The sequence below is a fragment of the Pangasianodon hypophthalmus genome, chromosome 11 (assembly GCF_027358585.1).
Source record: "Pangasianodon hypophthalmus isolate fPanHyp1 chromosome 11, fPanHyp1.pri, whole genome shotgun sequence".
In the NCBI taxonomy this organism is placed as follows: Eukaryota; Metazoa; Chordata; class Actinopteri; order Siluriformes; family Pangasiidae; genus Pangasianodon; species Pangasianodon hypophthalmus.
Genome location: NC_069720.1, coordinates 21,611,337 through 21,634,937, shown reverse-complemented (window position 1 = coordinate 21,634,937; position 23,601 = coordinate 21,611,337). Strand labels below are relative to the sequence as shown.

Below are 23,601 nucleotides of genomic sequence, written 5' to 3'. Positions count from 1 at the left end.
AATGATGATAAAATACGGCAGAGCTGTTCTCCCACTGTATGAGTGTGTGTGTGTGTGTGTGTGTACTTACGAGTAGTGGGTGAGATTGTTGAGGTCATTGTGCATGTTGAAGGGATATGTCTCTCCCAGGTGCACTAGTTTCTCCAGAGCTTCATAGATGAAAATGATGCAGATGAGTGAAGCAAAGGCTTCCTCTGTGAAGCGAGTGATGTAGCACACCAGTGAACTGGCATCTGTGGCCACCAGGACCAGGCAGAAGAAAGCCGTCCACAGCCCGATACACACACGCAAGGAGAGGTAGGACAGTCCATATTCCCTTAACAAACACACATATCACTAAGCTTTAGAAATATTAAACCTCCAGATATCAGAAAACTCTACAGTCCACTCTGAAAATATTGGAACAGCAAGGCCAATCCCTTTGTTTTTGCTATACACTGAAGACATTTGGGGTTGAGATCAACAGATAGATGTGAGACGATAGATCAGAATTTCAGCTTTCATTTCCTGATACATACATCTAGATGTGTTAAAAAAACTTAGAACATGGCACCTTTTGTTAGAACCCACCCATTTCTCAAGTAATCAAAAATATTGGAACATGTGACTGACAGGTGTTTCTTGTTGCACAGGTGTACCATTAGATTGATTGTTAAAAGAATTAATAGCTCTCAAGGTCTACTCTTCATTTGAGCCCTGGGTTTCACCTGTGAAGACTGCATTTATTGTTAAAAAGAATAAACCAGCATGAAAACTGAGGAAAACAACAGCAGTTGATGACAGAAACATTGCAAGAGCTGTAAAGAAAAACCCAAAAGCAACAGTCAATGACAAGCAACATCCTCCACAGGGCAGGGGTGAAGGTATCACAATCCACCGTTTGAAGAAGACTTCAAGAGCGGAAATATAGAGGCCATACCGCAAGATGCAAACCACAGTGATGGAAGGGCCAAAGTGCACAAAAAGAAAGGATCTGCTCATGATCCAAAACATACGAGCTCATCGGTCAAGCATGGTGGAGGTAGTGTCATGGCTTGGGCTTGCATGCCTGCTTCTGGAACAAGCTGATTAATCTTTATTGATGATGTAACTCATGATGGTAGCAGCAGAATGAACTCAGAAGTCTGTAGAAACATTCTGTCTGCCAGTTTACAGAGAAATGCATTCAATCTCATTGGGAGGAACTTCAATATGCAGCCAGACAATGACCCAAAACACACGGACAACACAACAAAGAACTTCATCAGGGGAAAAAATGGCAGGTTTTAGACTGACCAAGTCAATCACTAGACCTTAACCCAATTGAACATGCATGTCACCTCCTGCAGAGGAGACTGAAGGGAGAAACCCCCAAAACAAACAACTGAAACAAGCTGCAGTACAAGCCTGGAAAAGCATCACAACAGAAGAATGCAACAGTTGACGTCAGTGGGTCGCCAGATTGTGATGCCATGTTTTAAGTAGTTTCACACATCTAGATGTAAATACCAGGAAATGAAAGGTGAAATTCTGATCTATTGTCTCATATTCATCTTTTGATCTCAAACCCAAATGTCTTCAATATATAGCGCAAACAAAAGAATTAGCCTTGCCATTCCAATACTTTCAGAAGGGACTGTATATACTGTATACAAATAACGAATAGTGTAATGTGTGGGTTGGAAGTGAGACAGGACTCAATTGAGTGAGAGAGGCATTAATTTGATTTAGGGCAGTCCAAATGTCATTGCCAGTGTCCATAGCAGGGGTCAGAACGATAACAAACAACACCACGCAGGAATAATCTATACTCAAGGACCGGGAAAACAAGCACCAGTCAAAACCAGAAAGTCTAACTAAGAACAATCGAGGAACTAGGAAGTAAACTAGGAACAATCGAGAAAACAAGGCTCAGACTGAAGGACAAGGAATGCACGATAAGACCTAGCACCAAGACACTGAAACATCGGGGCTTACATACAGAAGGTAATCAGGAAGTAACTGAAACCAGGTGAAAACAATCATGAAACAACCGGGAAATAATCCAATGACAAGACAGGGGCAAAAACTTGGATCAAAACAAAATGCACATGGACAGTGAACAGAACAAGGTAAGAACATGGACGCAATGTTCATGCTGGAAGCCATGCATAGTAGGTACCGAACAGCGAATTACATGACCAAAAGCAGTCATATGTTCACAAAATGTTACCTTTTAAAAAATTAAACATTGCTGTTGGCATACCATCAATTTAGGGCTACTATGCTATAAGAACCAAAAAGCTGTCATGTCGTCTTTCCTACTAGCGCTGTGTTGAAATGGATCTTCTTGTCCCCAGCATGACAATATGAGCCATACTAATGGTCCATGTAAAGGTTTGTTTATTAATAGTGCAGTGTATAAATCTGAATATATTTCATATTTTATTGCTTCAATGCGTCAATCACATACTAGTCAATGATTTACTAGATCCTGATTTCACATCAAGTTAAAGACAAAGCACAAATGTGTAAAATATTTTGCATATGGAAAATAACTAATTACATCTGAGAAATATTCTGTTTTCAAGAAAAGTGCTTTTCATTTGCAAAATTAGATTTTTCATTTACAGTTCTGATTCTTGGTCCTTAAAGAATTTGGCCTTATCATGAAACCAAAATTGCTAGATCCTAAAATTGAGTAATAAACAATGGCATAACTCACTTGCAGAATTTGAAGAGGATCTTCTCAAACACCAAGACAGGACCAGTGCTGCCCAGGATAGTGAGAGGCTGCCCAGCAAACAGAGAGTACGCTATCCCAGTCATAGATGCGCCGAACAAAGACTCAATAGCACTCTGAAGACACGAACCAGGCGTTAACATGAATTACAGTTTGTCTTAGCATAGGCATGTGTGATTATAGAGCATATGCAAATTGTGTTCTTACTATTCGATTCTCTGTGGCCTCCCCCAGCAGACCTCCGAAAGTGATGACAGGAGACATGCACGCGCAGTAGAGGAACAGGAAGGAGGCCAGACACTGCAGGCTGATGGCATCAGTGTAGTCAGAAAGGTAGTGACGAATTTTGCGTTTTATATCGAGGATAAAGCCTCCAAAAAACCTGAAGAGCCACATACACAACATCAGCACTTAAAAAATGTATGATGAACTCTTTAAAAAATGTATAATGATGTTATATAAGGATAGCTTTGTGTGTAATATAGTAACTCTAATACTAACACCAAATTTATGTATACCTATCTGGTCTAAATATAATGAGTTTGTATGTGGGTTTTTAATTACAACTTAGCAAAGCTATGGAGTCAAATAATTAATTAAGGATTGCTAAATAAAGAAAAAAATAAAGACCCACATAAGCAAATTGGGCTGGAGTTAATATTTTTATGGGTTAACATTCTGTTCTTCATTTCTATTTTATTTATTCAGTAATAATATGTCAGAAAATACTAATATTCTAATAAAGGTTTGGTGGCCTCCTTGCTCAGACATGATTTTTTCAGTTCAGTCCCCAAATTTCTATGGGATTCAGGTCAGGGCTTTGTGATGGCCACTCTAATACTTTCACTTTGTTGCCTTAAAGCCATTTTTTTACAACTTATGCTTAGGATCATTGTCATGCTGGAAGACCCAGTCCTGTCTCATGTCTTGAGGAGCTGCTTCAGTGTTTCTAGACAATCCTCCTTCCTTACGATCCATCTATCTCCTCAAGTGCACCACTCTCTTTTCCAGCTTACACCCCCACAACATGATGCTACCACCCTCATGCTTCACAGATGGTGTTCTCCGGAGCACCTCATGCTTGTTACTTTATACACAGTGTGGATCATTATGGCTGAACAGTTCAGGTTTTTGTTTTATCTGACCAGAGAACACTCCAAAAGGCTCCTGCAAACTTTTTATGCCAGTCTTGGAGTAGGGTTTTTTTTTTTCCCTTGAATGACAACCTTAATGGTGGATGTACATACTTTGGTCCATGATGCCTCCAACTCCTTCACCAGTTCCTTTGCGTTGTCTTGGGGTTCAGCTCTTCCCTAGGAGTTAATTTATGTCTCCTTCCTAAACGATGCAGTGTCTATGTGGTCCCAATTGTTTATACAGATGCTTGTGGTACCTTCAGTTGTTTGGAAATTGCTCCTAATGAGAAACCAGACTTGTTGAGGTCCACATGTTTTTCTGAGGTTTTGGCTGCTTGGATTTTCTCATGATATCAAGAGCAAAAAGGCACTATCTCTCAAGATATCTCTCAAGATAGGCCCTTTTACAGCTACAAGTACATTCCTATTTAACTCCAAATTATGACAATTGGCCAATCAGAAGCTTCTGAAAGTCATTCGATCAATTTCTGGAATCTTCCAGACTGTTTAAAGAGATAACCTGATGTATGCAAACTTTTGACCCACAGGAATTCTGATCTAGTGAATTAAGGCTGAAATAAATCTGTCTCTTTATTCAGTTGTTTTAAAATGATCTCTGATATGAACAAAGTAGATGCCCTAAAAAAGAAATGTATGGTGACATGAAATGTGTGGTGTTGTGAAAAACTCAGATTGAATAACATTACATTTTGCAGTACAATATTTGCACTCAACTACCTCTCTCAGTACTTTTCCAGTAAGGACTATCAGGGCTAGTGAACATGTCACATATACGTAAGCTAGAATCTGTGAAATAAAGCAGGTTTCGCCTTTAGACCTTTTAAACAACTGTCATCTGAGAGAAAAGATTTACAAAAGTGTTGATAGTGCAGGAGATACTGTGAGTGAGTAGATTTAGGAGCAGAAGAAAAAGCAGACAAAAGACTTAAGGAAGGAGGGCAATAAATACTTGCAGTCTTAAAGTCATGTATACACTATTAAAGCAGCTATTCAATGCCATGCCTGCACCTACTCCTAACCATAATCTCGATATTTAAAAGGAAGTCACCCACCCAACACTCACACACACACACAGACTCACTTTCCAGTGCGCTGTAATTCAGGTCCTCCATGGCCTCCATGCTCCTCTGTCTCTCCCAGCTCAGTCACTCCATTAGGCAGAGAAGGAATTTTCCTTTTCTCCTAGATAAGAGAAATAGAGCAACATTAACCTCAATCACTACTGAATACTTCCAAGCTTTATGCACTTTCAACCCTCAGTTGTAGGACAGAAACTAGAAACTATAGATGGGCAATAATCCTTTTTTTAACTAATAACAACATTTCATTTGACATTATTGTTTCATTGCAGCAGCATTGCTAACATTCAGCTGTATTTCTCATGGATTCCCCCTTTGCATCATGGTTCCCATGGCAACAAGCGCCATGTGTTCATGTTTGTGTTGGTTTCTGTTCTGGTCCTATCCTTGCTCCATCATATGCTCATTTCCTGATTGTGTCCAGCTGTTTTGTGTTAGTTCATCATTACTTTGCCTGTTTATTCCCTCTTGTGGTTTTATTTCTTTGCAAAGTCTTGTCATTGTGTACTGTGCATGAAGTCTTGGTATTCTTTAATTCCCTGTTTCTGTGTTTTAGTTACGTCCGTGATTTGTGATTTGCTCACTATTTATGATTTGTGGATTACTCTTAATTAAGAAGCCACTGAGATTACGCACTTGCATCCTGCCTCACAACACACATTACAATATTTGAGTGCAGATACGGGGGCATCCTAGAAAACAGAACTGCCTGTTGCTATTTATTTAATCAATATGTATCTTTTATTGAAGCTCTCACCTCTTTTATAAAAACACACTTTAGATTTTGATTTAGATTATACAGGGATAAAAATATATATTAAAAACATGCATTAATATACACTGATAAGCCATAACATTAAAACCACCTGCCTAATATTGTGTAGGTCCCCCTTGTGCCAACAAAACAGCTCTGAGCCTTCGAGGCATTGACGCAACAAGACCTCCGAAGGTGTGCTGTGGTATGTGGCACCAAGATATTAGCAGCAGATCCTTTAAGTCCTGTAAGTGGTGAGGTGGGCCCTCCATGGATCAGACTTGTTTGTCCTGCAAATCCCACAGATGCTTGATGGGATTGAGATCTGGGGAATTTGGAGGCCAAGTCGACACCTTGAACTCTTTGTCATGTTCCTCAAACCATTCCTGAACAATTATTCCAGTGTGGCAGGACACACTATCCTGCTGAAAGAAGCCACTGCCATTAGGGAATACTGTTGCCATTAAGAAGTGTACTTGGTCTGCAACAATGTTTAGGTAAGTGCTACATGTCAAAGTAGCAACCACATGAATGCCAGGACCCAAAGTTTCCCAGCAGAACACTGCTCAGAGAATCACACTGCCTCCGCCAGCTTGCCTTCTTCCCATAGTGCATCCTGGTGCCATCTCTTCCCCAGGTAAGTGATGCACACACACACACACAGATGTACGTGTGATGTAAAAGAAAACGTGATTCATTAAACCAGGCCACCTTCTTCCATTGCTCCATGGTCTAGTTCTGATGCTCACGTGCCAATTGTAGATGCTTTCGGTGGTGGAAAGGGGTCAGCATGGGCACTCTGACTGGTAAGCGGCTACACAGCCCCACATGCAGCAAGCTGTGTGTTCTGACACCTTTCTATCATAGCCAGCATGAACTTTTTCAGCAATTTGTGCTACAGTAGCTGTGAGACTTGGGCGCCCATGACCCTGTCGCTGGTTCACCGGTTGTCCTTCCTTGGACCACCTTTGGTAGGCACTAACCACTGCATACAGGGAACACCACACATCACCTGCCATTTTTGGAGATGCTCTGACCCAGTCGTCTAGCCATTACAATTTGTCCCTTGTCAAAGTCACTCAGATCTTCGAGAACTGACTGTTCACTTGCTGCCTAATATATCCCACCCTTTGACAGGTGCCATTGTAACGAGATCATCAATGTTCTTCACTTCACTCTCAGTGGTTTTAATGTTATGGCTGATCAGTGTATATCATATATAAAATTACTTACATATTTATATAACTAGATCCCTAAATCCTTTCCCTGGACATCCTCTTGATGGCAGACAAAATAAAATATATAGTGTGACAGTGAATAAAATCTTATTTCACATTTCCCATTGTTACTACCAGATAATAAAAACCTGAAATCTCTGTAATATAAATATGATTTTTACTCATGTTTTACAAATGCTTTTCATGTTCATTACAGAAATTGAGGCCAGGGAGATAGAAGTCTCATGCTGCAACAATTATTTTTAGTATTGTTGAACTTTTAGGGGTAAAAAAATGGGTCAGTTTGCCCCAAACGTATCAAAAGAGCTACAATTTCTATAGCATGGTGTGTTAAGTACACTGAATGTGTGTGAGTGCTTTAGGCTTCACCTGAGAGGGCACGTTCTTGGGTGGCTCTATCCTGATGGTGGGGTCCCACTCTCCTGGTGGTAGCACTGTCACCTGGTCCAAAAACTCATCAATTCCAGCAACCAAATCACTGCGGTCCTTCGCCTTATATGCCACATCATGGAACACCTTGGAAGAGAGTGAAACAGACAACAATTAGTGCAAAGGCAAAAAAGAGAGATGGTGAAATGTTGTGAAATGGTGCTGACCTCATCTGTCATTAGTGTGGCAATGGAGCGTCCGATCTCATGGTACTGAGGCCCCTTTCCCATCGGCCCCAGCAGTATAAACAGAAATCTGAAGATTACCACGCAAGTGTGGTAGAAACATCACCAAGGGCCAAAACATACAGTAGGTTGAATGAGATTACATCAACAATCTCCACATATTTTAGGCAAATTCATTTCAAAAGGTTATTAGACATGGACATGGAAGATATACTGTATTCTATATGAGTATGATTCTCCCATTACTCCGGATTTGTGCTCTTAAGAGTATTAATGGTCTCCCTAGTTCACACCTGGTGGTGATGGGGACTTCAGCCAAGCCATTGAGCAGCACAGCTGGAGAAAGCCGCACAAACGCCACCACTGGCTTCTCCAGGAACTCCAGTTCTCCAACCAGGATGTTGGACGCCTCTGCTCCTGGTGGGATCTTCTTCATAAAATGGAGATCTATCTGCAGATTTCAAACAAGGTGCAGTTACATCCCTGACAGCTTCCTATTTTCAACCTCTTTTTCAATCTGAATAGTATTACCACACAGTATACACTCTTGAGCAAAAAAAAAAAATGGGCCAAGAGAGAAAGAAAAGAATAAGCTTTAATATAGTAAGCTTTTAATGGACTTAACAACAAATCATTGGTCAGGAAATTAGCAAGAATTAAACAAATAGATAAAGGAAGTTAGTATTTAAGCTTTTCTCTTTGATATCTTTTAATGTTTAAGTCTTGTGGCCCTTGATGGGCTGCAGCAGGTGTGACAGATAACCAAATAATCTAATCTAATCTAATCTTTTAAGAAAAAAAATCCCAGAAGATATTTCTGGAAAATTTTGTACACCTAGACATGTGTGTGTTTGAGTTTTACATCAAACATTTTAATCATTATCATGATTTTACCTTTGTGTACATGAGTACTATATAAATGAATTTCCCTGTTTCTAGCTTTTCCCCAAACAGCAAAAGTAAACCAGCAAATGGAGGCACAGGAGCTCTCAGGAGTGCATTTGTTTCATTCTTGCTCATTTTCTGGCCAATGATTTGTTGTTAAGACCAGTAAAATCTTAACATTTTGGGTTTTGCCCATTTTTTGCCCAGGAGTGTAGGGTTTAATTCAGTAGCAGTGGTTTGACCTTCCTCATGTGCAGTATGTATATAGTGTTTACTCAGGAATGAGTTTTACCTTACTGAAGTCCACTGCACTGTTCTCTCGACTGCCATCGCCTCGGCCCTCTGTGCAGCTCGGCTGTGACTGAGGTGACACCATCTGACCTGAGAACAGGAAAGAAAGAAAGTTCATCATCAGCTATATTTATATTTAAGAATATTTAAGAATCAGGTTGAAGAATCAAGAATCAAGAATGAGACTTCTAGCATTTTGTTAGAGAGTCTGATACTTCTCATCACTAAATGTGGCCAAGAACTGCCTACATTCACACAAAGTGAACATCTGACTCGCACTGCAAATGACTAAATTGCAAGCCCTCAAGATTATCATGTTCAATGACTTTTTCAACCCAATTTGCAGATCAAAAATATTGGATCAGTGTTTAAATTTTTTTCATTAGAAACTGGCACATGGTCTAATGTGAGAAGCCAATCAGATTCTGAAGCTTGTGGCCAAAAAAATCAGATAGTCAGATATTCAAAATCAGACATCAGACACTTTGGGTGAAACTAAACAAAAATAATTTGATCAAAGCAGGCAATGGATAATATTTGTGCCTTAGCAAGTGTCAGTTTGTTTGGTGTTACCATAGCAGTGATTTTCTGAAGTAACACATGAATTATATAGATGATAAATGAAGTCTAAAGCTATTTATGTTATATCCGTTAGGGGGCAGCATTTTAGTTACGCAGCTACACGGATGTCATTCAGACTGTATAGAATATAACTCTATCTGAACTGTTCTTCAACATCAATTCACACCAAAGACAAATATTCAGGTTTCAACACCAGATACTGGACAGCTCCCTCACGATACAGTACACTGGGCCTGATTTACTGAGCTTCTTTTCAGGCAAATTAGGCCATATTTATTGCAAAAAAAAAAAAAAAACATGTATGAAACATAAGTTTCTAAGCACTGTGTACATGGTAACATGCAAAGTGTGCTTCTCTCCCTCATACACATTTTTCTGCCTCTCAGAATCAAGTCTAAGGTGTTCAAGAGTGATTTTTTTTTCATCCATTCTCATGGACGTAACAAAATGTGTAATACATTAGACCATTTTACAAACATGTTTTAATAGTGCTTGCCCACTGGGTTGTTTTTGTCATACAGATCTGGAAAGCCTGATCATAGCACATAGGTAAAGAAAGCATACATAAAAGTTACGCACATCTAACAAACAAATTAACTCTAAACAGGACTATGGTGTCATTTATTTTCTAATGGAATACAGGGTAATTACATACTTCATACAAAGGCGTTTCTGTACACAGCAGTCTTTTCATTAGGGCTAAAATCAACTGGGAAGCTAATGGTATATCGGATGTATCACACCACTACCTTGCTCTGACACAACAGTCTACATTTCATAAGAGCTGGGTTTCCTCTTTAACCCCGACAGCTCCATGGTTGACCATTTCCACCATTTGCAACTCAAGCAGAGCACAATTAGTAGGCAGCACCAGGTGAAGTTTGCCTGATGTACACTCCTGGCAAAAAAACATAGGCCAAGCCCCAAATGGCAACAACAAAACATTGGTCAGAAAATTAGCAAGAATTAAACAAATGCATTCCAAAAGATCTTTTGTGCCACCATTTGCTCAGAAAAAAGAAATCAAAGGGAAAAGCGATCCCATACGAAGTTCCTTTATCTATTTGTCTTTGTAATTCTTGCTATTTTCCTGACCAACGATTTGTTGTTAAGACCATTAAAAGCTTAATATTTTGCCATTTTGGTCTTGGCCCTTTTTTTTTGCCCAGGAGTGTAAATTGAATGTTAATATAAGACACAATGTTAGCACATTTTGTGGCCACATCAAGTCATGTTTCTGTCTCATTGTGTCTGACTGGTGCTCATCTGATTACGTCAACTTGTCAGAATATTAACGTAACAGTTCTTGAGTGAAACAAATGCTACATTTTAAGTTAAATGTTAGTCCGTATCAGAGTTTGCCTGCTAGCGGCTCTTCCGCTGGGTCCTGTGTGGGGATGGATTGGTTGGCAGGCCATGCTGTAAGGGGCACTGAGCTGCTTGCTGAAGGGGAATTGTTGTCTGCTGGGGAAAAAGTAAGATGGGTATGTGGGAGTCAAAGCTCTGTTGGGCTCAGCGGTTTTACAGGCACAGGCAGCAGTGGCTCATGACCACAGATTTTCATGGGGCAGGCCGACATTAATAACAACACAGTCTCAAACAAAATGAATTTGAGATTCTATCACACTTGACTTATGCTACAGCATAAAATCTAGTGAATTTCTGGAGTATCCTATTAATAGGCAGTTGAGAGTCGACAACACACAGGCATCCAGCATATAGTCTAGCAGCTCTTTTTTAGTGATTTTAGGCATACCTTCAATTGTGCTTGATGTAATATCATTAACCAGGGTTTACAGGTTTCAGCAACATTTCCAGGACAACTACATCTCAAAAACCACACATAAGACCAGAAACTTGCCTGAAAATTTGAGCATGGGAAAATGGAGACGTTTCTTCTCTTTTTTTAGCCTTTGAGTAGGAAAAAGTATATCACATGTATTTCTGATGTATGTACATTATACACTATATACATGTACATACAATATGTGTGTGTATATATATATATATATATATATATATATATATATATATATATATATATATATATATCCCTCTCCCAATCTTTGTCATATATCTTACAACAGAAATGGTTCTATATATCATAGACACAATGTCTGCACAGTAATAAATTTATTACATTTAATTCAGGTTGTTTTCTATAAATCAGGATTAGTAGCCGTAGAGCCCAATCTGGTGAGCCGGTCATTAACTGTTCTGTCCACTCTTTCTCTTCTACTCAAAATGTTCACAGAGTGAGGATGGGGCAGGAAAAATCCCACCCATATGGATGTCTATTAGTGCTTATTGCAGTTCCCATTTTGACCACTAAGAGCAATAATAACTCTATGGAAACAAAGTGGGGCTTTGTTTGCACTGTCCCACGATTGTGCAACATCTAGAAATGTGAGCAAATCCAACCAAATTGGATCATATCTGTCAAACGACAACATTTTCTAAATCGTTGATGATTTAAAGGAGGTAATTAGTATTTCAGCGGAATTTAAAATGCATAGAGCTGTGAACCAGAAGGAAGTTGAACGGCTGATATAAATGGTGGGGTTCTGCCCCGCTTCCCCATGGACAAGCCGCCATTGGGCACAAGCCGGACCAGAGCAGAGTAAAGACCAGAGTGAAAACCAGAGCAAGGCCTTTAACCCTCTTTTAGTAATAGCAACTGTAGGTCGCTTTGTATAGAAGTATTTGCCAAATTATTAAATGTCTTAGAGCTGGGATATGGAAGGTTAAGATTCTCACTGAGGGTATGCAATACATTAAATATAAGAAATATAGAAAAATAGGTTATAAAAAATAATCAAAAGACAGGGTGATGTGATCCCATTGATTATTTTCCAGTGTGCCCTGAAGTAGCAGTAATGTTTAATATTGTGGGATGTCACTGAATCTCTTATCACTTCCATTATATCATTTCCATTTCAGCTATAAACAGTCCTCATCACCATCTTCTTTTCTCTCTCTCTTGAAGTGAATAAGATAAAACACGCAGCTTGTCATGTTGCAAAGCAATCTCTCCTGAAAAATTTACAGTAGCAAAAAAGGAACAGCTTTCCCTCTGACTGTTACCAAACACTGACACTGGAGACTCCTTCCAAAACTGATAAATGGAATGTCTCCGCCCAGAAAACTTCACTGTATCAACAATTACATGTTTTCAATCTGTTTAAGTGAAGCGTCCATCATACAAGTCCACGTGTAAGCTGTAGTAAAGGGCGCATTAATTTACTTGCAGCTGGCACTACTGTCAGAGCTGCTGTTATAGAAAGTTAATCAACACCTGATCACTTGCACACATATTTACCTCATGATTTAGTCTCTGTTACATTTTTGAGGTTGCAATGACCCCATATCTGATGCAATGTTTTCTTTTTAACACATCCTCAAGGTTTGAGTTTCTGATTTCTTGGTGCCGCAGAAAAGTTTGAGCCAGTTTTACGTTGCTCCTTAAATCCAGTAACCTCATATAACCCTGACTTTAGACTTGTTAGATTGATGATCATTTACCAAGAAGATGTATCAGTTCTTGTATCAGACTCACTGAGTGTATACTCTCTCTCTTTTCTACGCCATAATAAACAATTTTTTGATTGATCTTCTGGACTCAGCAAGTTTCTCTCTGCTCTTCTTGGAAAGAGTTGAGTGCTATTACCGTTCTTATCCATAGAGTGTGGCTCGGACTGCTTCTTCCCGATGTCAGCGAATGAGCGGACGATGGGGATGCGGTTGGCCAGTTTCTTCTGGTTTTGGTGGTGGTGCTGTTTGAGAAGAGCATTGCGGATTTTCCTACGCACCTCCTCTCCGATAGTGACTGATGTCTCGTGCTGGTCGAGAACCATGTCTGCCCATTCAGAATGGATGAAAGCAAGCAATCACTGAGTATTCCACATCTCTGGGATTTTTTTCCATTGTAAGAAGTATTGCTGTAATGGTTTACTACACCTGCAATCTCCTCTAGAGAGTTAGCTCTCATGTCCAGCATGACGATGCCATTGAGGATGCAGCTGCGCAGCTCAAACAGGCTGTGCAGAGACAGTGTGGCTACATAGGGTTTACTCCATCTCTCCCCTCCGTCCTCCACATCCTCCTCAAATTTCAGCCATCTACACCAACATAACACAAAGAGAATGAGACAGATTAAAAAATAGATAGATACCAGAATAGATAGATTGTCAGACAGCAACTGAATTTCCGTTCACAACATTCTGTTGCTCAAGAAACACAGATGTTGAGCGAGAGACATAGTGAGAAATAGAAAAAGCAAAAAAGCATGAACTGCACATGTACATTTATCCTCTTAACCTCTGAGGACCTTTTGAAGGTCGAGACTTACACTCTTACTTATGTAACTATATACATTTCCTATAAGTGTGACTGTAGTTTGTAAATATTTGATAATATTTTCAGAATAAGATGCTTCAAAATGTATAATTGAAAGATAAGCAGAGAATTTAATGAGTTATTGACTCAAAAATATTTAACATGCTTTAAGTTGCACCAAGGTATAAGATACCCCCTTTAAAAGGGCTCCTTTAAAAAAAATTATATATACGCAAGTTGCCTTGTTGTATAAGTTGCCTTAATACACTATTAACATATTTTTATTTATAGGATAGCTACAGTATAGTCTGTTGGATATAGACAATGTTTCACTCTATATAGCAAGATGTCTATGTCATTACAACTGTCATTTTGTTTACATGCATGATCATTCTTAAAGCTTCTTATTTCACTTCATGTATTGGTTGGTTTTAACATTTAAATCTTTCACCTTATCTACTGGAGTTCAAATCCCAACGAGGGATGGGGATGGGATGGATGGCATTACTCACTTTGCCATCAATCAGTGTGACAATAACCAATCATGGGCATCTGTGAGTTTGTGTATGTGGAAGAGGGTTGATGGCACTTTCCACTGAGTGTGCACGTGAACGCAGCACAATAAATACACGGGGTAATATGAGTAACAACAGAACACCAGGAGCTTTAATTCTGTTTTCCAGAAAAGGGGCCAATGTACTCTTATCAAGGAGGATGCACTCAGACACACAGAAGCTAGCACACTGCACTGATCAATTGTTCAGAGCAAATCAATACCCACACTGTTTATTTTCCACAGGAAATGGAGAGGGGAGAGAATGCACTGTGTGCTCATTACACAAATCATTTGCAGTATGAATCACTTTAGATTACACTAATTACCCTAAGAGAAAAAACACATTTTAAATTGAATCTTTCAGCAGTATTCTCCATTGTTGGGTGAGGATTAAGCCCACTCCCTCCCCCAACATCCGAGTCTATTATTCATATTATTAAGTTATTAATATAAGTAATTTGTTTCAGTACAGATAAACTATAATAGGAAAGCATTCCGAAACATCTGGCCTGTCTAGGTTTCGTGAGAAAAAAATATCACAAACATTCAGCTAAAAATATACGAACCGTGCAAAAGAAAGGCAACGAAAATAAAAATTTGCTGAAGAACAGATGGTGAGATTTAACAGCTGATATATAAAATGTGTTCGCAGTACAAATGCAGTGTGAGGGGTGCCAGACTGAATAGCTAATCTGACAGACTTTGAGCTATACATAATTCCAGGTATATTTATGCCGTTTTCCACAGAAATCACTCAAAGTGATACAATGAGACAAAAGTCTGTGTATACACCGATCAGCCATAACATTAAAACCACCTGCCTAATATTGTGTAGGTCTCCCTTGTGCCAACAAAACAGCTCTGACCCGTCAAGGAATGGACTCCACAAGACCTCTGAAGGTGTGCTGTGGCACCAGGACTTTAGCAGCAAGTCCTGTAAGTTGTGAGGTGGGGCCTCCATGGATCAGACTTGTCCTGCAAATCCCACAGATGCTTGATCGGATTGAGATCTGGCGAATTTGGAGGCCAAGTCAACACCTTGAACTCTTTGTCATGTTCCTCAAACCATTCCTGAACAATATCTGCAGTGTGGCAAGGTGCATTATCCTGCTGAAAGAGGCCACTGCCATTAGGGAATACCGGTGCCATGTACTTGGTCTGCAACAATGTTTAGGTAGGTGCTACATGTCAAAATAGCATCCAAATGAATGCCAGGACCCAAAGTTTCCCAGCAGAACATTGCCCAGCGCATCACACTGCCTCCGCCAGCTTGCCTTCGTCTCATATTGCATCCTGGTGCCATCTCATCCCCAGGTAAACGATGCACACACACCCAGACGTCCACATGATGTAAAAGAAAATGTGATTAATCAGACCAGGCTACCTTCTTCCATTGCTCCATGGTCCATTTCTGATGCTCACATGTCCACTGTAGGTGCTTTCGGCGGTGGACAGAGGTCAGCATGGGCACTCTGATCGGTCTGTGGCTATGCAGCCCCATACACAGCAAGCTGTGGTGCACTGTGTGTACTGACACCTTTATAGCATAGCCAGCTTTAACTTTTTCAGCAATTTGTGCTACAGTAGCTCTTCTGTGGGGTCAGACCAGAAGGACTAGCCTTCACTCCCCATGCGCATCAATGAACCTTCGGCGCCCATGACCCTGTCGCCGGTTCACCGGTTGTCCTTCCTTGGACCACCTTTGACAGGTACTAACCACTGCGTACAGGGAACACCCCGCAAGACCTGCCGTTTTAGAGATGCTCTGACTCAGTCGTCTAGGCATTACAATTTGGCCCTTGTCAAAGTCACTCAGTTCCATAGGCCTGCCCATTTTTCCTGCTTCCAACACATCAGCTTTGAGAACTGACTGTTCTCTTGCTGCCTAATATATCCAACCCCTTGACATGTGCCAATGTAATGAGATAAACAATGTTATTCACTTCACCTGTCAGTGGTTTTAATGTTATGGCTGATCGGTGTACAGTGTGTATGTGTGTGTGTGTCTCTGTGCGTGCGTGTGTGAGTGTGGGAATGTGTGTGTGTGTTTGTGTGTGTGCATGTGTGCTTGTTGTTGTACCTTGCAGTCTCTTTCCACTCAGCATCCTCTCCCTCTCTCAGACAAATTTCATCCAGCTCAGTGAAGAGTGCATGAGGAATGTGCTCCTCATCCTCATCTTCCATCCCCAACAAAAACTGCACCCTCTGAGACGGAGTGTCTGCTGCGGAGCGAGAGAGAGAGAGAGAGAGCGAGAGAGAGAGAGAGGAAATGAGAATGATTCGAAGAGGCAATATAACAAGCTTTTTGTCTTTTTCAGAACACACACCCTCACACACTTACTGTATGAGGGAGATTCCCGGCCATCCTCAGTTCCTGAGTCTCTCTCTCTTGACCTCTTCCTGTGACGGTGTCCATGGTGACGATGTCGCCTGTGTGACCTCCGACCGAGTGGGACATGCACCCCGATGTACAGAGTACGGTGACCTACAACAGAAAAACACAGTCATCAAGAAAAATGCATGTTTATGACAAATTATGTTTAGTGGTAGTATTTAGTGGCTGGAAGACTCAAAAATTGAAATATTATCAAAAATTATGACTGACTGACTATTACTAGACATTCAAAAAAAAAGTCTCTAAGATAAAGCAGGAGAAATTAGGTTGTCTAACACTCTCAAATCTCATGCTTCATGATCATACAACTCCAATGATAATATGAAGGTCTGAAAAAGCAGGAGGGCACAAAAACAACATGAATAATTCAATGCTTCCGCTGGGTTCAGAAAGAGGATCAACAACAAAAAGGTTTTGGAAATTTAGAATATAGATGATGTCAGGAGTTGTATGAACTTGATGTTGATCGCATGCTGTGTGGACTACAACAACAGACTGGAGACAATCCTGGGAACACTGGGCTAGAGGCGGGAATACACCAGTCCATCGCAGGGCACCATGCACACACACACACACACACACACACACACACACACATTGACAGCGATTTCAATGACAATTTAAAGTTTAAAATACAAAAAGAGATTTCATTCCACCTTCTAGCTCCTCTTTCTCAAAGTTGGTATTGAGCATGGAGCGAGTGCCGCCTCTGTCCAACACAGCCTCCTCATCATTTCTCTGCGTGGGAACACACACATACATACACACACACACACACAGAGATTAGTGAAGTTACTTACACACTTATATACACACGCATATATACACAACAAAGACGCAGCTCACAGCTCATACACACAATATGATTACGTTATTATTTACGTCTGAAAATCCCAATTTTTATACTTCTAGACTTTCTTACACATATCATATTAACATGTGCAATTATTAGCATGAGATACCACCACCACATCACAATGCCCAGCCTACACTTCCAGTCAGTAGAGATTCCTGGACCTGTTGCTTTGCAACCTGAGCTGCTATTGTAGCAGAGAAATCCTTTGCATGAGATGAGGGCTCATTTATCACATTAAAGAACAAGTACTTAAACAAATACAGTCTGTATTTTCTGTTACTTCTCATACCCACCTCCGGTACAAACCTGTCTCACCTCTAACCTGTTGAGCGTGCTGAAAAAGCGCAAATCAGAACAGGATTTTTTTGTACATCTAGTTTTGTACCGAAGGAATAAAGAGTTTTGGTGATTAGGAGTACATGTAGGAGTGTTGCAGATGGTCAGTAGAGCTTTTTCTCAGTAAGAACTATCCGAGAGTCATTATATTTGGGAGGGTGAAGGCTAGCAAGTGCTTCCACCAATACACATGAAGCCAAACCGCATCTTTTTGAACTGCTGCTCATGCTACATCACAGGGCAACTGAACACTCAGACGAAAGCGCTATCTACCCTCTTCTGCATAGCTGAGGCCCATGATTGGTTAGTGCCACTTTGATTGACAGGGGAGAGACAGGGAGTAATGGCATCCCTCCCACCCTCCCAGACAGCACAGTCAATCTTGCTCTCTTGAAATTGCAGCTATAGGACGAACGCTTTTCTGTTGTGCCACTTGGGAGCCATATAGTTTTATTTTAACAAAATATTGTGATATCAACTTGGATCAAATAAAATACTGTCTTATGTTGCATTTTTTCTACAGATTTTTTTTTTTTTTTTAATTTCAGCACCCCTACGATAATATTTGGCAAAGCCTCTCCCGAAAAGAATAACAGCTCTGAGCCTCTTAATCTTATGACTAACATGTTTAGAGACTTGTAAAGGATTTTAGACCACTCCACCATGAACATTTCAAACATCTTCATATTATTAGATTTGTGCATGCAGATTTCCCTCTTTGTTACAGACCACTTTTTAAAAGGTTCAAAATCTGCACACTGAGATGACCAAGATCTATCCATGAGCATGGATTAACCTTCTGACAGAGGCAACCATTTTTCTGGGTTTAAATATCTTCATAAAATGCCATCTTCACAAGAGCCCCTGGTCTAATACGTGCAAAACAGCCCCAGAGCATCAGTGATATGCCATCATGTGTTAAAGTGGGTGTGCAGTGCTTTTCCACGATCGCAAGGAGTAGAGGCAGCATACGCATGTGTCTTCATCCTGGCAAATTTTCAACTGTTCCAGACTTTTAAAACTTTTTATTATGGCCCTGATTGTGCTTAATGGTATTGTAAACTGCCTATGCATTTTTTTTTTTTTACTGTATATCCATTACCTGACTTGTGCAGGTCAACAACCATCTGTCTCTTTTCTTAAAGGCTCACTGGTTTTGTCCATTGTAATGGATGACAAAGCAATTTTACATGTGTGTACAACTTAATCAAAATTAGATTCTGGAAAGCGTTTTAAAAAAATAGGCGACAGTTTGTTTGTATTAATTACAAATATTCTATAGAAAGTAGTTTGAGAGAAAATGCTATTATTTGGGGGGAAAAGTTAATATGATTTTTACTATTAAAACTATTTAGTAGCAAATTTATCACATTGTGCATAATGTTTGTTTTCACCAATAATTTTTGCAACTTTTTCATAAAGAGTCTCATTAATCCTGAAATTGTCTGATTATTAAAACATCTAAAAAAAAAAAAGAAAGAAATCTGTCTGATAGACATACCATACCTGACTCATGTAATCCATCTAAGCTCTCTAACAAAGTAAAGAAAAAACATCAGAATATCCATACAGACACACATACCTCTATCTTAGACTTGTGTGTTAAAGGTGGGTTCGATAATTTTAAAGTCAGAACACCTTTTATAGCAATCAAATATGTACACACAGAAAAAAGTCTGTTTCTTACCCAGGCTCAGTAAAAGGTAGAAAAAAAACCAATATGGACTTTCAATATTCAACCAATCAGAACAAGAAGACGTCTTTAGTTGTCTAAGCATATTGCCTGTCATTTAGAAAGCTACTCATGCACTCTCATTCAGCTCTTGTAGCACAGATTGCTCATGTACATCTGTTCTTTTATCTTGTGTTTGTAGAGAAGGCACTGTTTGGATTCTAGTGTTAACACAGTTACCACAATTAATACATTTTTTTTTTTACAAATGCAAGCATAATTTTTAAAAATGCAGTTTTCCACGAGGCGATCAGGTAGATATCTCCCCTCAAAATGCCGTCCTCCTGCCATACACGATCTATCTGCTATGAGTTTATTGTCTCTTTCTGCTAAGACAGTCAGAGAAGGCATCTGCAGTATGCAGAGTGCAGCAGCAGAGGGATCAGCTCTCCCCTTAGACGAGACAAAACGTCCCGAAATAAGCATCAGCCTCCATGAGGTTGACCTTACTGGCCAGTCACCATGGCAACGAGTGCAGCCCAAGTGTTCTCGCAAGTGACAAGAAAGCAGATGACACTGTTTTAGTCACCTCTGCAGCTAATGTCTGTAATGACTTAAAATAAGGATTTGTATGTGTAAGTAAAGAAAGATGGGAGTGAATTATGTTTTTTTGAGTAATAAGAAAAAAATAAAGCACCTTCTTTGAAAGAGTGTAAGGAATAAAGCATAGCAAGGCTTTCCTGCTAGAAAAATAATCAATGACAGGGTGGTGTGAGACAGCCTAATGCAAAGTGGAGTTATACTACCACTCCAAACACTCCTGGAGTGTTTTATTCCTCTCATATCTCATCAATTTGCCAGCTTTTTGACTGTTTTTAGTTATATTTCATTCTGTGGAACGTCCGTGAAACACACACGTTCAGTCCCATCACCCCATGCAGTACTGCAGCTATAAACAGCCGTTTCCTCACCAGCCTCTCTCTTTTGACGTTAATAGGACAAAAAAAAATTTAGCTTATCATGTTACGGGAAAAAAAACGGAAAGCATAAAGCCATCTATACTCAAGAGCTTCTCATGTCAGAAAACGTATTGACCATTACAAAGTGCTGACACCCAAGACTCCTTCCATAAATGTTCTATAAATAATTTTCTTACAGAAATCTTCACCATATCAATGATTATACATTGTTCTTTGTTAAATAACATGGTTTTTTATCCTTTATTAGCTTCAGATTATGCCGACCATACAAGTCCCTGAGAATTAGTTAATACTACTGAAAAAAATAACATATTAGAACAAGTACATTAACAGAAAACTGTATTATGAATTACAGTTGGCATTTTAATCAGAGCTGCTGTTATAGAAAATTAATCAACCCCTTCTGACCAATCAGAATTAATTTGAGAATTCAACAGCACTATAGTATAAATGTAATTAAAACTTATTAAAGAACAGTGGGCAATCCTTCTTTTTCAGTAAACACCAATGCTCCGCACTGCCTTTGTATGTTTCCTTTAGTAGTTTTGCAGGCTATAATCTGAATCTCTTAATCCACAGAGGGATTACAGCCCTGTGACATGGACAACTATTTCCATGGAGGATTTTCCGCCTGACTTTGTGATGAGAGAGTGGATTTAAATGACCAAAAAAATTCAAAATTAAATTAATTTAAACTGAATATGACGATATTTTAAGGGTGCTGTGGAGGAGATAGAAGTGTGTTTTAAGTGAAAATGCACACACTGGACCAGACTTCAGAAGATTAACACACAACCACTTACACACACTAACAGATTTGTCTAATGAAGGCTAGTAGGATAGACAGAACACGAATACCACCATGTTCTTTCACATTGCATTTGTTTGTGTGTTTTTCGAGCAATGCCATAGGAAGAAGGTCAATGATCAACATGCAATAAGGCCATAAATATCCACTGGATTTTTTTTTTCTCTCTCATGATGATTCCAGATTTTAAAAAAATCCCTCCTCCAATCCATCTATGGTCCAATTTGCAAACGTTCCAAAAATAGACTCTCACTGAAACGCATGTCTAGATGGTTTCAACTACAATACAATTAAATCAAGGTATATGTCTAAGGGCATAGTGTTGATAGTGTGATACACATGTGTCTGTTCTGTCTCTGTACCAGCTGAGGTGGCTGGTGCTTAAGCTGTCATGTCTGTGACACAGCCATAAATGAGAACCCGGTATCTCCATGGAAACATACTCCCCAAAACCCCTGGGAAATTGTTTCCAGTCTGTCAGTGACATCATCAGCCTGAGACCTCAGCTCTCATTCTGTTGAGCTCACAGAGGAGATTTGAAGGACATGCTTTGTGCGGCTTGATGTTTAATACATGAACAACATGGAAATAACTTAAAAGATGTGTTTATTCTGAAGCCAGTGTTTAATGATGGAGACACCTGTTCATCTCCGGTTGCGTACACACACAAACACACACAGACAAACACATTCGTGCTTAATAAAAGCTTACGACACACCCTGCTGGGTTGATTATTTTATTACTAAAAGCTTCCTGTGAGCTGAAATGTAACATTAGACCTGAAAGCACCCTTGCCACCTATATCTCCAGCATAAGCAAACATGGCTCTTTTTCCCTCTCCTCCCTCCACTTCTTCACACCTTTCTGCCACTCATGTTCCTCTCTGTCGATCCCTTAATATCCAGAATTCTCTATCTAGCATAACCCCATCCCCCCATTCATCTTTCAGTTCTCATGTCCTTTCTTGCCCGCACCCAACTGTCCTACCCAGCATTCACTGCACAACACCATGTGACCAGGACCCCATAGCATTGAATTATGATGGAGGATGGGCTCCCAAGGCTCAGAGACTCATCAGTGTGCAGGGACACACTGACACACATGGTTGTAAACATTTGCTACCCTTGAAGGCTTGTACATTCAGGGTCGTTGCTGTATGGAAGATATATCAGCTGGTCAGCAGTGTGGATGCAGGGTTATTAAATATCTTGTTCAAAAACACAGCCAGTAATTGACTCCCTAAAATGCAGAGGGCACTAGCACATCATTTTATACATAATATCTAAATCCCATCATCTAAATGGGTTGCAATGAAGACGCAGGGTGTTTGAGAGATGCAGTAGAGCTACGCATTCTGGTGCTGTTGTAGCATTAAATATGCATGCAGACTACACCACATACCCTAACCTGTTCCTGATGCTATTTCTACACAAAGTTCCAGACTGATAAAACACTGCGAAAAAGACATCTCTTTCCCCATCTCTCTCATACATGAACACATTTACATATACAGCTTTAAAAGAGGTGTGCAGTACCTAATCTTTTACCTGTAATTGTCACTGTTTAGGCAATTTTCAAAGTATATTGGTATGAAAAGGAAATTCATAACTGAACATTCATGCAATTATCCAATCAATCAATCATGTGGGAGCAGCACAATGCATAAAGACATGCAGATACAGGGCAAGAGCTTCAGTTAATGTTCACATCAAACATCTGAATGGGGGAAAAATGTGATCTCAGTGAATCTGACAGTGGCATGCATGTTGGTGCCAGACGGGCTGGTTTGAGTATTTCAGAAACTGCTGATCTCCTGGGATTTTTACACACAACAGTCTCTAGAGTTTGAAGTCTCTAGAGTTTTCACACCAGAATGGTCCTAAAAACAAAAAGACATCCAGTGAGCAGCAGTTTTGCAGGCGGAAACCTCTTATTGACGAGAGATGTCAGAGGAGAATGACCAGACCGGTTTGAGCTGACAGGAAGGCTACAGAAACTCAAATAAGCACTCTTTATAACCGAGGTGAGCAGAAAAAGCATCACAGAACGCACATCACATCGAACTTTGAGCTGGATGGGCTACAACAGCAGAAGACCACACCGGGTTTCACTTCTGACAGCCAAGAACAGGAATCTGAGGCTATCATGGGTACAGGCTCATCCAAACTGGAGAGTTGAAGACAAACATTTACATTTACTCATCTGACTGACACATTTATTCAAAGCAACTTATAATTGAGACAGGATAGAACTAAGTAGTTGAGGTTTAAAGGCCTTGCTCAAGAACCCAACAGCAGCAGCCTGGCAATGTAGGGATTTGAACTCATGACGATTTCAATCATCAGCCCAAAGCTTAAACCTC

General features: G+C 39.9%; 1 protein-coding gene across 4 annotated transcripts in view; it reads right to left on the bottom strand.

Annotated features, from left to right (window-relative positions):
• slc4a10a (solute carrier family 4 member 10a) overlaps positions 1–23,601 on the bottom strand; it is a 45,722-nt gene that overhangs the window by 10,749 nt on the left and 11,372 nt on the right. For 3 of the 4 annotated variants that reach the window (XM_026918518.3, XM_026918535.3, XM_026918544.3), the window contains 13 exons: positions 17,244–17,325; positions 16,534–16,677; positions 16,273–16,414; positions 13,259–13,419; positions 12,969–13,157; positions 8,721–8,809; positions 7,837–7,994; positions 7,526–7,613; positions 7,299–7,445; positions 4,940–5,040; positions 2,909–3,083; positions 2,684–2,817; positions 71–316 (listed from right to left, as the gene is read on the bottom strand). In XM_026918518.3, the coding sequence (XP_026774319.1) occupies positions 71–316; positions 2,684–2,817; positions 2,909–3,083; positions 4,940–5,040; positions 7,299–7,445; positions 7,526–7,613; positions 7,837–7,994; positions 8,721–8,809; positions 12,969–13,157; positions 13,259–13,419; positions 16,273–16,414; positions 16,534–16,677; positions 17,244–17,325 (1,856 nt within the window). The remainder of the gene's footprint in view (positions 1–70; positions 317–2,683; positions 2,818–2,908; positions 3,084–4,939; positions 5,041–7,298; positions 7,446–7,525; positions 7,614–7,836; positions 7,995–8,720; positions 8,810–12,968; positions 13,158–13,258; positions 13,420–16,272; positions 16,415–16,533; positions 16,678–17,243; positions 17,326–23,601) is intronic. The other variant, XM_026918527.3, reaches the window with a different exon arrangement.